This window comes from Pelodiscus sinensis, chromosome 15 (genome assembly GCF_052426305.1).
Source record: "Pelodiscus sinensis isolate ZL-2025 chromosome 15, ASM5242630v1, whole genome shotgun sequence".
Classification (NCBI taxonomy): Eukaryota; Metazoa; Chordata; order Testudines; family Trionychidae; genus Pelodiscus; species Pelodiscus sinensis.
In genome coordinates, this window is record NC_143066.1 from 32,716,153 (window position 1) to 32,730,187 (window position 14,035).

Genomic DNA, 14,035 nt, shown 5'->3' on the forward strand with positions numbered 1-14,035 from the left:
TATCAATGGGGCTGAAAGGCAGCATGGCCTAGTGGCTAAGGCACGGCATAGGATTCAAGACAGCTGGGTTCAAATCTCAGCTCTGGTAAGTGTCCTAGGGTAAAGTCACTTCATCTTTCCATACTTGCTCTCCCATCCCTTTGCCTATTTAAGTTTTGAGGGACTGTCCCTACATGTCAAACACAACAGGGCCCCAAGGGGTTACTATGAAATAATGAGAAGGGAAATCTCTATTCACCTACCATTTGCCCTTTAAGGGCCTAGGTTGTTTTTTAATGGCCCCCAGTGCTGGCCCAGATGCTCGCACTCCATTGTCTAAGGGCATGCCTGCACTTTGAACTGTGGAAGTGGTTCCAAGCCAGAGGAGACATACTGGCATGAGCTCTGAGCAGGCTAGCATGCTAAAAACAGAGCTGGCCCTAATACACACCTAGCTAGGATCTTTGGTGGGCCTGCGCTCTGGGCAGCTAGCCCCTATGGCTACTCACGCTGCTGTGGCTATACTCCATATTTTAGCATGAGAGGTAATACTAGCATGTCTCCTGGAGCTGGGAATTATCCTCACACAGGGGTGGGCAATAAGATGGGCGGTTAGCCAGGATTAGCCCTTTTTCGAGCCGTCACCACTTTATTTACCTACGCTGCTTGTGGCTCCCATTGGCTCTAGATTGCCATTCCTGGCCACTGGGAGCTGCAAGAAGTGGCACAGACTGGTATACTGCTTCCTGAAGTTCCCATTGGCTGGGAATGCTGATCTGCAGCCAATGGGAGCTGCCATCGCCCATACCTGTGGAGGTGCAGGTCAATGCAGCAGCAAGGGCCCACCAGGGGCTAACCTCTTTCTCTGTTCATAAGAGGAAGTAGGAGTGTGGCAGGAGGGAGGCAGAGAGAGTAAAGACAGGTGACACTTACTGCTGGGACTGCTTTTCGGCCAGCTCTTTCGTTTTCTCCTAGGAAGATGGGGAGGAAAAAGCACAAGTGAATATGAGAAAATCATAATAGAGAGAGAGACAAGGACACAAACATGCACGCACACACTCAGAGGAAACAGTACTATCTGCATCAGGAGCTTGGTATAGTTTTGTCAGGGACTGACTGGGCTGGCTATGCTGTGCTTTGTTGGAAGGCAGAGCAAAACTTCAGTCACTAATTTTTTTTCTCCTCATGCCAAAAATTATATTGAAAATACCTCTTGTAGACTGGCTGCATATCGAAGGCACTTTCTAGCTACTGCAGCTGTTGAGCATGGGCAGTTCAGTGAAAGGCACCCCCGGCCCAGATGCCATGGCGACCAGCGCACTCCGGTTGTAATATAATTACAATATATGTTGCAAGTGCACAAGAAGGAACGGGCTGGGAGAGAAGGTGGGAGACGGAAACTATGCAATTGCCTAGAATATAATTACGCAGACACAGCCTTGGTTTTTGTTACACTGTACAATATGCAGGTGTTTATTTCAGGCTACGTTGCCCACTGGGACTCCTGTGGCTGTCTGACTGCGCCCACCAGAATGACTGTTATTTCAGTTCTGATTTGCGGCACCAGCTCTCAGGTTTTATCTACCCGCGCTCTTCCCCTTCACACTTCTCCCCTCTGCTACCACAGATGCACTCATGTTAGCCACCGTGGCTAGGCTAGACAGGCCACGGCCGTTCTAACCACAGGGCTCAGAGCAGGGCTACAGGTGCTTCAAACACTGGGGCTGTGTCTAGACTGGCCGCTTTTCTGGAAAAACTTGCCAGCTGTCTACACTGGCCGCTTGAATTTCCGCAAAAGCACTGACGATCTCATGTAAGATTGTCAGTGCTTTTGCGGAAATACTATGCTGCTCCCGTTCGGGCAAAAGTCTTTTTCCGAAAAACTTTTGCGCAAAAGGGCAAGTGTAGACGTAGCCTGGGGGCGGCCTGCTGCTTCATCTGGGTAGCAATGGCGAGAAATGAAGTCTGGTGTAAACAAGGCCGGGGTGGTGCGGCAGGAGAACGAAGTGATCCCTGACAGGGAGGGCAGCCCCAAACACTGATTCCACTCAGTTAAAGCAAGTGCCATCTCCTCCCCACACCTTCCAGGGCAGGTAGGCAGCAACATGGAGGACGGTGCTGCACGGTAGCTGGCGAGTCTGCCCAGTGACCAGGCAGACAGTGAACACAATGACCCTGGCCTGCAGCAGCCTGCCAAACCAGACTTCTCCTATGCAGCAGCAGCAGGAGGTTCGAGCCGTTCACTCAGCCGGCAGTGGGCACTTCCGAGGGCTGTGAAAGGAGGAGCAATGCCGAGCCAGGCCACGGGCCACCCCACCTACTGTTGTTACAGCTGACCCAGGAGGGGCTGAATATCAAACATTTAACTGGGGTTTGCCCTTTCCTTGCACCTTCCCACCCCAGCAATAACCACCCATCTGTGTTCCCTAGCAACCCCATCAGCCCAAACCCCTGGGATGGGGGAGAGATGAGGCTCGGGTGTGATGGACAGGGTGGGCTCCTCAGTAAGAAACCTTCACAGGAGCGGCCAAGGCCTGCCAGCCTCTAAGAATTACATGGGATCTACAGCGTGGCTCAGAGCTGCCACTCTCTTTAATCCAGAAGAGCTGCTGAGCTGGATGTCCAGACAGAGCCTCGCGAGCTGGGACTCAAAGCCTGAAGGCTGCACGACTGTGTGACAGGGCGGGATGGTGGCGATTTGCTTCTTGGAGCTGCCCACGTGGCCCTTGGATGGTCAATGTTTGGTTGCCCCACCCTAGGCGATGAGTTCCGAGAAGAGACCCTGCAATACCCCTAGGTGCCCTCTATTTTGTCCATCCTTGTGTGGAATAAATGTTATGTGCACCGAGGCATGTGCGAATGTGTACCACCCATAGGAATACATGCAGCTGGCTATGAGGGCTCTGCTAATCAGCTAATCACATCGGCATTGGAATCTCTCCCAGGTGGCCACCCACCCGCATGGCTTAGAGGGAACACTGCCCGGCACTTCCCCCTGTCGCCCGACTCCCCTAGGAAAGCTCACGGACTGACCCACACTGTCCTCTGAATCATTTTGGCTGACTTGAGCAGCAGCTGGCCGAAGTCACCCGGCTCGAAGCTGGTGGCAGAGTGCTGGATACAGAGGCACAAAAGGAAGGCTGGCGTCAACTTGTGGTCGTCGCCCCCAGGCTCGATCAAGGTCACGATCCTTCTCACCAGCATGTCCTCGGCAGCTCTCTCATACTCCAGCTGAAGCCTCTTCCTGGCTGACCGGTGTCCGGAAATGGGGGAGGGCCCGTGCTTCTTGGAGGAGGAGCCCCTTTCTTTCAGCTGGCTGCCACACATCCTACAAGTCACCGGTGCCTCGGGGTCCAAGGCTCGGTGCATCGATTTCAGCCTCATCAGCGTTTGGGCCGGCAGCGGCTGGGCCCTCACGGGGTCCTTGTAGAGAAGCAGGTAGTAAAGCCCCAAGGAGAGGAGATCTCCGTGGTGCAGCACAATCGTCCTTCCCACTGCGGAGAAGTTGACGGACACACTGGCCCCCGGGATGGGCTCTAGGACCAGCTTCTCCTCCGAACGCTGTCGGGAGCGGCTCGACATCTTGATCCGCCGGATGGTGCAGTGAAGGGGCAGGATGTCCGGGGCGAAGAGGCTGATGCTGGGTTTGCTGGACTGAGTCCGCTGGCCCACGGTGTGCTGCTCACGGTTCAGCAGGTAAACTAAGCTGTCCTGTAACGCAAGCATAAAAACCGGTAGCAAAGCAGACCCGAGCTGTGAGCAGCTGCACAAGTGACTTGCTCTGACAGGGTGGAAAGCCATTAAAATAGCGTTTTCCCTCTGGCCACGCCTGGACTCCTCAGTGCCGTGGCCTCTTGCAGTTCCCTGGGTGCCCACAGCTCACAGTTTTGCACTGCAGCACTATTTTTTATTCCAATCACTGCAGAGCTTTCCCCAGATTATCATTTGAGTTCGTGGAGTCGTGACTCATGCAGCAGAAGAGACAGGAGGACTCGGAGCAAATTAGCATGCATCTCAATTTACATGGCACTTGCTGTGTAACTATACTGTGCTTATCCCATCCCTACACAAACCTGCTAATCCATTTGGTACCATTATCCAGGTCGCTGTGCAACCTACATCCATCTCCCTTAACTACAGCTCGGGAGGAAGGTTATATAACTCCTCTTAAACTGGATAGCTACTCCAGCATAATGAGTGCCAGTAACTAACATCGGGATTAACAGTGCCTTTTGAGTGTATGGATACAGAATGAGTGAACTACCACTCCTAGGATGCATTGCCAAGTGAGCAAACAGCTGAATTGACCCACTAAATCTGGTATATTCCGCTAGTTTGCAAACACTAAGGCTGTGTCCAGACTCCATGCCTCCGTCGACGGAGGCATGTAGATTAGCCAGCTCGGAAGAGGGAAATGAAGCCGCGATTAAAATAATCGCGGCTTCATTTAAATTTAAATGGCTGCCCCGATCTGCCGATCAGCTGTTTGTCGGCAGATCGGGAGAGTCTGGACGCGATGCCCCGACAAAGAAGCCTTTCTTCATCGACACAGGTAAACCTGGTTTCACGAGGCTTACCTGTGTCGATGAAGAAAGGCTTCTTTGTCGGGGCATCGCGTCCAGACTCTCCCGATCTGCCGACAAACAGCTGATCGGCAGATCGGGGCAGCCATTTAAATTTAAATGAAGCCGCGATTATTTTAATCGCGGCTTCATTTCCCTCTTCCGAGCTGGCTAATCTACATGCCTCCGTCGACGGAGGCATGGAGTCTGGACACAGCCTAAGAGATAGTTCCTTCATTGCCCCCAACCACTTCTACGTGACTAACAGAGCGTGCAGTCCTATACACCCATTCTCCGGACAAAGTTGGTCTGGCCATCAGCATGCTCCCATGTTAACTCAAATGAATTCTTCATTTTCTGGAAGATTGATGCGCTGGTGATCGATCTTCCAGAGTTTGATTTAGTATGTCTAGTAAAGACGCACTAAATCAAACGCTGAGGGTATCCCCAGTGATGCTGGAACTCCTACTCCTCATGAGGAGTAAAGGAAGTCAATGGGAGCATTTCTCCCATTGACCTCCTGTTGTGGAGATGGTGCCGAATGTCAAATCAAGGTAAATTGACTCCAGCTATGCAATTAACGTAGCTGGAGTTGCATATCTTAATTCGACATTCCAGGTAAGTATAAACCCATTAATCACTGCTCAGTGCCACTCCCTGACTGGAATTGGGACACTCTAGAACTCTGAGTGTTGCTGTCTGCAAGGTTAAGACCAGAGAGTTTTATTCGCTCTTTGTTAGTTTTTTTTTCTTCCCCTCTCAATTCCCTTCTTGGGCTACAAAAGCAGGCAGCAGCTAAGATGAAATCACACAGAACCTAAGTCTGCCCTCAGTTACACAAGTGCATCTGACACTGATTTCCATGCGTGAGGCTAGAGCAGGACTCTTTCTCTCTTGCACAGGCAGTGGGATGTAGTGGTAAGAGCAGGGGACAGGGAACTAGAACACAAAGACTCTGTCCCTGACTTTTCCACTGACTTGCTGTGAGACATGAGCCAGTTCACTTAACCACTCTGTACCTGTTTCCTCTATCTGTAAAATGGGAATAATGGTGGTAGTTGTTCTAGAAGATGGCAGTACACCCTCCAGTAAGCAGAGGTAGCACAATACCATCTGGCAAGGACTATCAGGTCTGTATTTCCACAGAACAGAACACGAAATCTTAGCAAACTCTGGCATTCAGCCCTTGAAAAACCAGCTAGCAGGTCAGTAGCTAAAAGATGAGACCTGTTTGCTGCCATACTCCAAGTGCATACTCGGTCTGGGGAGGGGTTGAAATTTCCCCCACTGCCCAGCTACGTATCACTTTGGTGGGGTGTTACACTGGCACAGACGGCGACAGAGGTAAGACCCCCTGGAAGCCAATGGAAGCCGTGTGGCGCTCTGTCACTGCAGGCTGCCTGGCTGCAGACTCAGGCTGACGGCACTTTGTGGGTTTATGTCACACACGAAGGCTTCTTTTTATCAAGAAATTTTTAATTCTGCTTGGCACAGGCACCCTGGCCAGTGCCTTCGCCAAGCCTGGGTGGTATTTATTATACTGCACTATGGCACGCTATGTAGTGCAGCGGCTTCACACTGCATTAACCATCGTGCTTTATGGGACATTCCCAAAGGGCAAACCCAGGATACTCTGGGCAGACCTTAATTTCAGGCTGCCTGTGCCCTCTCCACCCTTATTCCTGGGCTCTCGGGTGAGCAGGACTGGACTGACCCGAGCAGCAGATTCTCATGCCTGCGTGCTCCATATCACAGCTTTGCCCTGGCTCCAAAGAGAAGTGACTTTTAACAGTAGCCGAGAACAGCGCTCCAAACAGGCAGGCGCCCTGGCAGCACAGTCAAGAGACTGCTTAAATATTGTTTCAGGAAACTCGACTCTCCCTCAAAACACCAGGCAGGGGCAAGCCACACGTGCAGCCAGCAAGAGCGGCTGCAGGGGTTACTAGCAACTTTGTTCTAGGACAGGGCTACTCAACTTTGGAAGCCCCGGGGGCCACAGTGATACTCACAGTTCATGCCGAGGGCCGCAACTTAAGTATGGTTGCATGTACATGCAAATATATGCAAATAGCTTATTTCACACTGACGGGAATAAATACAAAGCACTTCCCACAATGCCCCAGCGCTCCCGGCACCTCCTCCCTGAGGGCTAGATACGCTGTTGCCCTGTACCCGTCTGTTCCAGCCAGCCCGTCCGCTGGCATCTTTCAATGCTCACTCCAGGTGGGAAATGCCTCGCTGTTGTGTTCTCAGTGGAGGCCAAAGGATCCCACCTGTGGGCTGCATGCTGAGCCCTGCATAAACCCTAACCGCACTGCAGGCCACAAACGGGCTGCAGGCCACATGCAGCCCACGGGCCATGTGCTGAGTAGCCCTATTCTAGGATCTCCCTTCCCTGGGCAGGGAGCTGCAGCTGCCCACATTCCAAGTAGGTCTCTGGGCTCCAGAACAGCAGCAAATGCCGCGCAGTAAAGCACCTCAGTGTCTGAAAACCCACATGTCCCCCAGGGACCTACAGGACCTGCTGGACTGTCCGGAGCGGATGAGCATGGGCGGCAGAGGGAGCGCACAGACCGTGGGTGTAAGGAAAGCCTCACAGCGTGGAAGACTGGGTGCTTACATGCTGGTAGCTGTAGCCCTGCAGGAGTAGGAGGTGAGGGGACTGGTAGAGGGAGTACCGCATGCTGCTGCCGTTCTGCTCCGCCGGAGGAGCCTGCTGTTCCTCCCTCGAGCTCTCCAGGCCGCGGACGTTCTCGGGCAGCGTGGAGTAATGTCTCTTGAGCTCTTCCTCGGGGGAGCCCACGTGACTCAGGCTGGTCTCGCTGACGCTGCGTCGGAGGGTTGGTGGCGGGGAGTGTCGCTTGCACCCTGTCAGCAGGGTCATGGCGCCCTTCGCCCGGTTCCTCTGCAGCTTCCGAGCCTGGGCGTTTATGCCTAAGGGCGAGAGCAGCATTCAGTGCTGGGCCATGCAAACAACTCCCCTGCCTTTCTGCCCGGTGCCATTCTGACCTGGGGAGTAACAAAAGTGAAGGTTGGCCCTGCGACCAATGTCCAGCCAGCAGCTGAGCCAGCCACACCCCAGATACCAACGTGTGGGCAATCTGAACACGGCTCTCACTCCCTAGACGTGGCTTTGCCCCTGCCATACAAGGGCTATTCATTCTCGGGCTGCCATTTGATCTCTGGGCGCTCCATAGCTGCCCACACACATGCCTTCTACTCAGCTGCTACCATAGATGGAGCCACTAGAGAACCTTAACAGAGCAAAGACATGTCCCCAGACATCACCTGATCCGCCTGTATGTCATGCCTCTTCTCCCTGGTTAGACTCCGTCACCTGCCCCAGGATCACCGGGCAACGGAAATCTTACAGGTCTCCTAGAAGAGCTGCAGCTGGACAGTATTATGTGCCACCTCCAAACCAGTGTATTTAAACCCATCATAAATAGATGCATCATGTGCAAGACTCGGAACAGTAGAGGAGCTTCTGAAGAAAAGGCCCTGAGTCGTATGCTGCCTGGAGAGGAAACACCAGCATATCCTCACTGCAGAGGGGTAGCAAAATGGTACTTAACAACCCTGGAAACTCAGCACAATGTTCAGGAGCCTGGAGGGGAAAGCAGCAGTAACAACCCCCCCCAACCAAATGAACCCAACCCCCATCGCTAATCCCCACTGTTTTCTAAGTAATGCAACTGGAGCCAGAGAACCGACAGCTTAGAAGGGCTAGAGGTGAGCTCTTGCAAGCAAATACAAATAAGTTTTGTGCCAACGTCACCCTGCGAATCAATGAGAACAGCCCCACCCCCACCCTTTTCCATTCCATCCACAAAACCCTCTCTCCAAAATCTCCTCCCCATCTTACTTGGGAACAGCCAGGATCCATCTCAGATCTGCAGCATCTTTTTACCAGCTGACCCGAGCCACGCAGGGTGGAAAATATATTGATCAAAACCAAACACAGGCCAGAATGCGGAGCCACAGCCCTCGGACTTCCTTCCTTCCCCTGCACCCAGCAGGCAGGTTCCACTGTGGGTCCTGCCCCCTGCACCGTTGGCTCAGTGCACCTGGCTGTGAGCAGGGGGGTGAGTGCGGACTGCCAGGACCTGCAGACTGCAGTGAGGCGCCTGCCTGCCTGCTGCAGAACAGAGCTGTAATTAAGTTCTCACAAGCATCAATTCGGGAGAGCTGTCAGGAAGACAAATGGGGGCTAGAGCTAGTGTATAAATAGGACCAAACGGCCAAACCCAAACCCATCCTGCCCAGCCTGACTGGAGTCCCCAGAGCAGAAACCAGCCAGTGTCCCTTTCTGTGCCGGGAACCTCACGGACGGGGTGCAAGTCCGGGAAAAGGAAAACAGAAGTTGTGCCTGCTGTTTGGAATCCTCCTACCTTTCACTCGGCGTCCCCGGGAAGCAGGAAGGCCGGCCGCGTGCTCATTCATGGGGGGAGAAGAGAAAGGTCTCGAAAATTCCGTTTTGGGATTAATGCAGCAGCATTCGTTTAATTTAAAGCAGCAGGAGAATCGTGAAAACAAAGAGCAAGAATCCCCATCTTCTGGATTCCTCCTGCGGTTTGCGATGGGCTGTTGGACCACGCAGCAGACATCTGCAGAATTCAGGCTCTCCCCAGCAGGAACTCAGGCGAACCAGGGAGGCACCAACCATGCCCCTCTGTTCTGAAGAGAGCAGCTCTCCGAACTGGCTGCTTAAAGGGACACGATTGAAGTTAGACCCAAAATGCCACCTTCCTTATTTGGTGAGGAGCCGACTCTGGGGTCTGAAGGACATTTTGTGTTTGTTTGTTTTGAGACTAGTGCTCCTTTGCTGGGAACATGAAGTAGAGGAGGGAAGGGGAGAAATGAGCCCTAGTGTTTACATGCCTTCGGATTAGGACAGGGGCTGGCTGCATAGCCTAGAGAGTTCTGAAACGTGGCCCACAGCCATCTCAGAGTCAGATGGGGCAGCACGTGTTGGGATGCGGCCATGATTCCTTGCTGGAACAGGTGCAGAGAAGGGCTACTGGGATGATCCAAGGAATGGAAAACCTACCTTCTGAGAGGAGACTTGAGGAGGTCAGCTCCTTCCGCCTAACCAAAAGCTGAAGGGAACTATGACTGCCCTTTGTAAATACAGCAGAGGGGTAAACACCCGGGAGGGAGAGCAGTTTAAGTTACACACCACTGCAGATGCAAGAACAAATGGATACAAAACTGGCCCAACAGGTTTAGGCTTGAAATGAGGGGATGGTTCCTAACCGTCGGAAGAGTAACGCTGTGGAACAGCCTTCCAAGGGGAGCCGTGGGGGCCAAACACCGAACTGAGCTTGATACGGTTACGGAGGGGAGGAGACGGTGGGACTGCCTGCAACTGCGTGTGACCCATCTGCGACTGCTCGCAGCAACTCTCTCTGCTGGTTGCTGATGGGTAGGGTCTTGCCTTATTCGTGGCCCTGAAAAATGCATCACAGACTGTGAAATCTGCTCTTCTCTGTGCTTATACCCTATGCTACACAGATTCCATGGGGGAGGCTCAAATTGCGGGGCTGGTCACAAAAGGGATGGGATGGGAGGGTGGGGGGGTTGTTGCAAGGTTAGAGGACAGCGGTATTGCGATCCTTACCTCTGTGGTAAGTTCAGAGCTGGGAGGTCAGAGAGGGGCAGTTGCTGGCCGGGAGCCCAGCTCTGAAGGCAGCGCTGCCCCCAGCAACAGCACAGAAGTACAGGTAGCAGTTGCGCAATCTTGCACACTATAACCCTGCAAACTCCCGCCACCCCCCACCATCACCACACACACACCACGTACTCCTTTGGGGGCCGGGGCCCCGACAGTTACACCACCATGACATTTCAGATGGAAATAGCTAAAATCACTAAATGCATGATTTTTAAAATCCTGTCACCATGACATTGACCAAAGTGGACTGTGAATTTGCCAGGGCCCTCTGACGCGTCACTAAATGGGGAGGGATGTGAGTCACAGCCGAGAACTCTTTCCCAGGTGTCTGACCGGTGGGTCTTGCCCACACACTCCGTGGTCTCCAAACTTTTCAGGGTCGCACACTCTACCTTACCCCCGTCCATGCCTCCTCGCAGGAGTAGGGGTCAGGAGCAGGTCTGTGGCTGAGGGGGAAACACAGACAGGTGCAAGGGGGCTGAGGCTGGGGGCAGATGTGGGGGCAGGAACAGAGCCACAGCCGGGCGCTGAGGCTGGGGTGCAGCTAGGGCCATGGCCGGGATGGGGCTGGGAGCCAGTACTGTGGCTGGGAGTGGAGCAGGACTGGGTGGTGCTCCTTCCCCACCACCGTGGGGGCTGCTCCAAGGCCGCTGCACGTCCCCGAATGTTCCTCTGTATCCCTCTAGGAGGGCATCCCTCACAGTCTGGGGACCAATGGTCTGACTGATCTCCATATTTGGGGTCAGGGAGGAATTTTACCCTAGGTTAGATGGGTAAAGGTTAGATGGCAAAGGCGGGTACCTTCCCCTGCAGCGTGGGACCGGGATCATTTGCCAGTTTCAACTAGTGTAAATGGTGGATTCTCTAAGGAGAAGTCTTTAAATCACGATGTGAGAACTTCAGTCACTCAGCCAGAGGCTAGAGATCTATTACAGGGTGAGATTCCGTGGCTCAGAGCCACAGTTGGTCGGACTAAATGATCATGAAGGGCCCTTCAGACCTTACAGTCTATGCCTCTATCACAATTGCAATTCACCCTTGGGTTTCTGGCAACTGGCTAATGCAGCCGCTCAGCTGAGCAAACTGAGGATGCCTTTGCCGTCGGACCCGCACAAAACCAATATTCCATGCTTTTGTGACTCTCCAGCAGACACTTCACTAACAAATACTAGTCTGACAGTTCTGCTGGCATCTTGCAGGACTCCCAGTCTGCTGCACAAAAAAGGAAGCACATAAGAAAGGGGGGTCAGTGAAAAAAAGAAAAACAGCTGAGAAAGGAATGATATTTTCCAGCTTCTGAGCGGGTAGCACAAGGACCTGGTGAGAACCTATGAAATATTCAATGCGGCGCAGTTGGGTTTTATCTTGGGCAGGCTGCAAGCACCCGACAACATTCTCACACAGCATTATGATGAGTAAGAACAATATTCTACTCAGCAGAGACAGCAACATGTTAGGACACAGACAATACTCTGAGCTTCTATGGTACCTTCCCCCTGGGGATCCCAAAAGGGCTTTATTAGCAGGACTGCCTTGCACAATGTGTATTATCTCAAGTTTACAGAGGAGGCAGTGCAGGCACAAAGAGGTGATGTGTTTGCCAAGAAAGCCCATGACAGACCCTGGATAAGAACCCATCTTCCCTGCCCTAGGACACCTTCACTTAGAAGGCCTAACTCCCTAGACAGATGGAGGGAATGAACAAACAATATGTGATTGCATTTCTCTGCTGCATGAAACAGCAGGGGAGGTCTCTCCGGGCACATGTACAGAAATGTGATGGAGAAGTATGTCTTTGCGTCTGGAGTCCCAGCTCTTAGCCCACTGTGAAGCAACAACAGAGGGTTTCTTGCTGGTGAGCAGAAGGGGAGACGTTACACCTCCAGTGACAAGATAACCACCGGGTTCCTTTCCTGTATTAATCCGTTCAGGTCCCCCTCTGCCCCACAGGGGATAATCAGTTCTACACACCCCAGTTTAAGCCTTAGCCCTGCTATTGGCCAGGAATGGCTTGGCATGGCTTCTCTGGGGGGCAGCCAATGAACTGGCCCTTTTCTGTCTAACCAAACGCTGCTCTACTGGAGTCAGGCTGTGGAAAGAGGACCTGGGGTAGTGTGTGGGGGGAGATGGAGATGATCATCCCTCTGTCGGAATGATTCCCCCCCACACACCTCTGCAACCACAGAAATGAATGTTCAGCATTTTCTTATCTAGGGGAAAGGAAGCTTCTGTATTTACTTTGTGTAGCAAAATCTGCCTGGAAAAAGCTGGGGTTTTTTACTCTAGATAGAGCCGCTGTCACGGGCTCTGTTCTAACTCCTGAGCCACAAGGGAAAGATCAACACAGCTCTTTTCCTGAACGTAACAAAGTCCTTCTATAACTGGGTTATTTTTCTAACCCTCTGGTACTGTTCCCCCACTCCCTTGGTATGACAGGCATCTCAAGGGCACCAGGCTCAGAAGAACTCCTGGCTGCTTGCTTTTCTATATGACATCAAACCATAGATTCTCAGAAAGTAGGGTGGAGGATCTACAAGGGACCCAGATACCCAATGTATGCATTAGGGCTTTTGGACAGTATGAAGAATCATGACCTGGACCAATGATCTCAAACCTTCTACAGCACTTTTCATCTTCAGAGCACTGAACAGAGGCTCAGTATGGCCAATGCTATTGTGACAGCTGAGGCTTTATTTTAAAGCCGCAGCTCCCAGAGTCCCGTGATTTCCCGAGAATGTCAGTTTTTCTTTTAAAAAGTGAGTTTCTAGCCCCCCCGAGTTGCAGAGAGAAGCTTGAAAATGTAATCGGAGTGTGCCCTGGTAGCCCAGAAACTAAGAAAATAAAACCCAAACTTTATTTTAAAAAATCTCATGGGCTTTTTGGAGCCACATTCAGGAGCTTTGAAAGTTTGGGCATGGCAATACTGCACTTGTCTATTCCCTCTCAAAACACTCTGGTGCAATACACAAGCCTCATCCCTTTTTATAGACTAGGAAACTGGCACAAATGGGGCCTGATTTTCAAAGGAGCTGAGTCCTTGCGACTCCCACTGACTTCAATTAGGGCTGTGGGTGCTTGGCCCTGTCTGAGGCCATGTCTACACTACAGGGGCACAGACATAGTGCTGCTGTAGTGTAGGTGCTCTCTGGCTTGATGGCAGGGATTTTTCTCATTGATGTAATTTATCCATTTCTCCAGGAGGTGGTACCTACGTTGACAGAATTATTTTGTCATCGTACTCACATCTGTCCTGGAAATGGGTTGACCTAACTATAGTGCCTCCTGCAGGTATTCTGTGCCACTGCACATGCCTAGAATTTATGTCCCCCACAGATTTTTTTTTCTCTGCAGAACACAGATACTGCTGGCGAGGCACTGCTGTTACACCTTTCGCCCAGCAGGGTCTGCTGTTGTACCAAAACAGAGGGCAGCCTTCATGAGTGAGAGGAACCAGCCACAGACAGAGAGGAGGAGAGGCTGTGCCCTGACCGTGGGGCCAGGTAAGGAGACCTTGCGGGGGGACAGACAGAGCAGGGCACATGGAGCTTCTGGAGGGTCATACAGGGTTCAAAAGGGATAGTTCAGGGATAGAGGACCTAGTGTGATGAGAGACTTGAGTCAGTGGTTTCATGGCAGTGGGGGTGAGGACCATATGGAAATGGGGGAGGGGATTCAGGGACACATAAGGATGGGGGGAGGAAGGGTGGCTGAGTGGGAGTGCAGAGCCACATGGGGACAGGACGGGCCGAGTGGAGGTGCAGGGACATATGGGGATGGGGATGCAGGGATGCACGGGGACAAGGGAGGAAGGATGGCTGAG

General features: G+C 52.4%; 1 protein-coding gene across 5 annotated transcripts in view; it reads right to left on the reverse strand.

Annotated features, from left to right (window-relative positions):
* RADIL (Rap associating with DIL domain) overlaps nt 1–14,035 on the reverse strand; it is a 102,270-nt gene that overhangs the window by 39,137 nt on the left and 49,098 nt on the right. For 3 of the 5 annotated variants that reach the window (XM_075899648.2, XM_075899645.2, XM_089769295.1), the window contains 3 exons: nt 7,162–7,475; nt 3,013–3,690; nt 913–950 (listed from right to left, as the gene is read on the reverse strand). In XM_075899648.2, coding sequence (XP_075755763.2) covers nt 913–950; nt 3,013–3,690; nt 7,162–7,475 — 1,030 coding nt within the window. Of the gene's footprint in view, nt 1–912; nt 951–3,012; nt 3,691–7,161; nt 7,476–8,932; nt 9,233–14,035 lie in introns of those variants that run through there. The other 2 variants (XM_075899649.2, XM_075899650.2) reach the window with 2 other exon arrangements.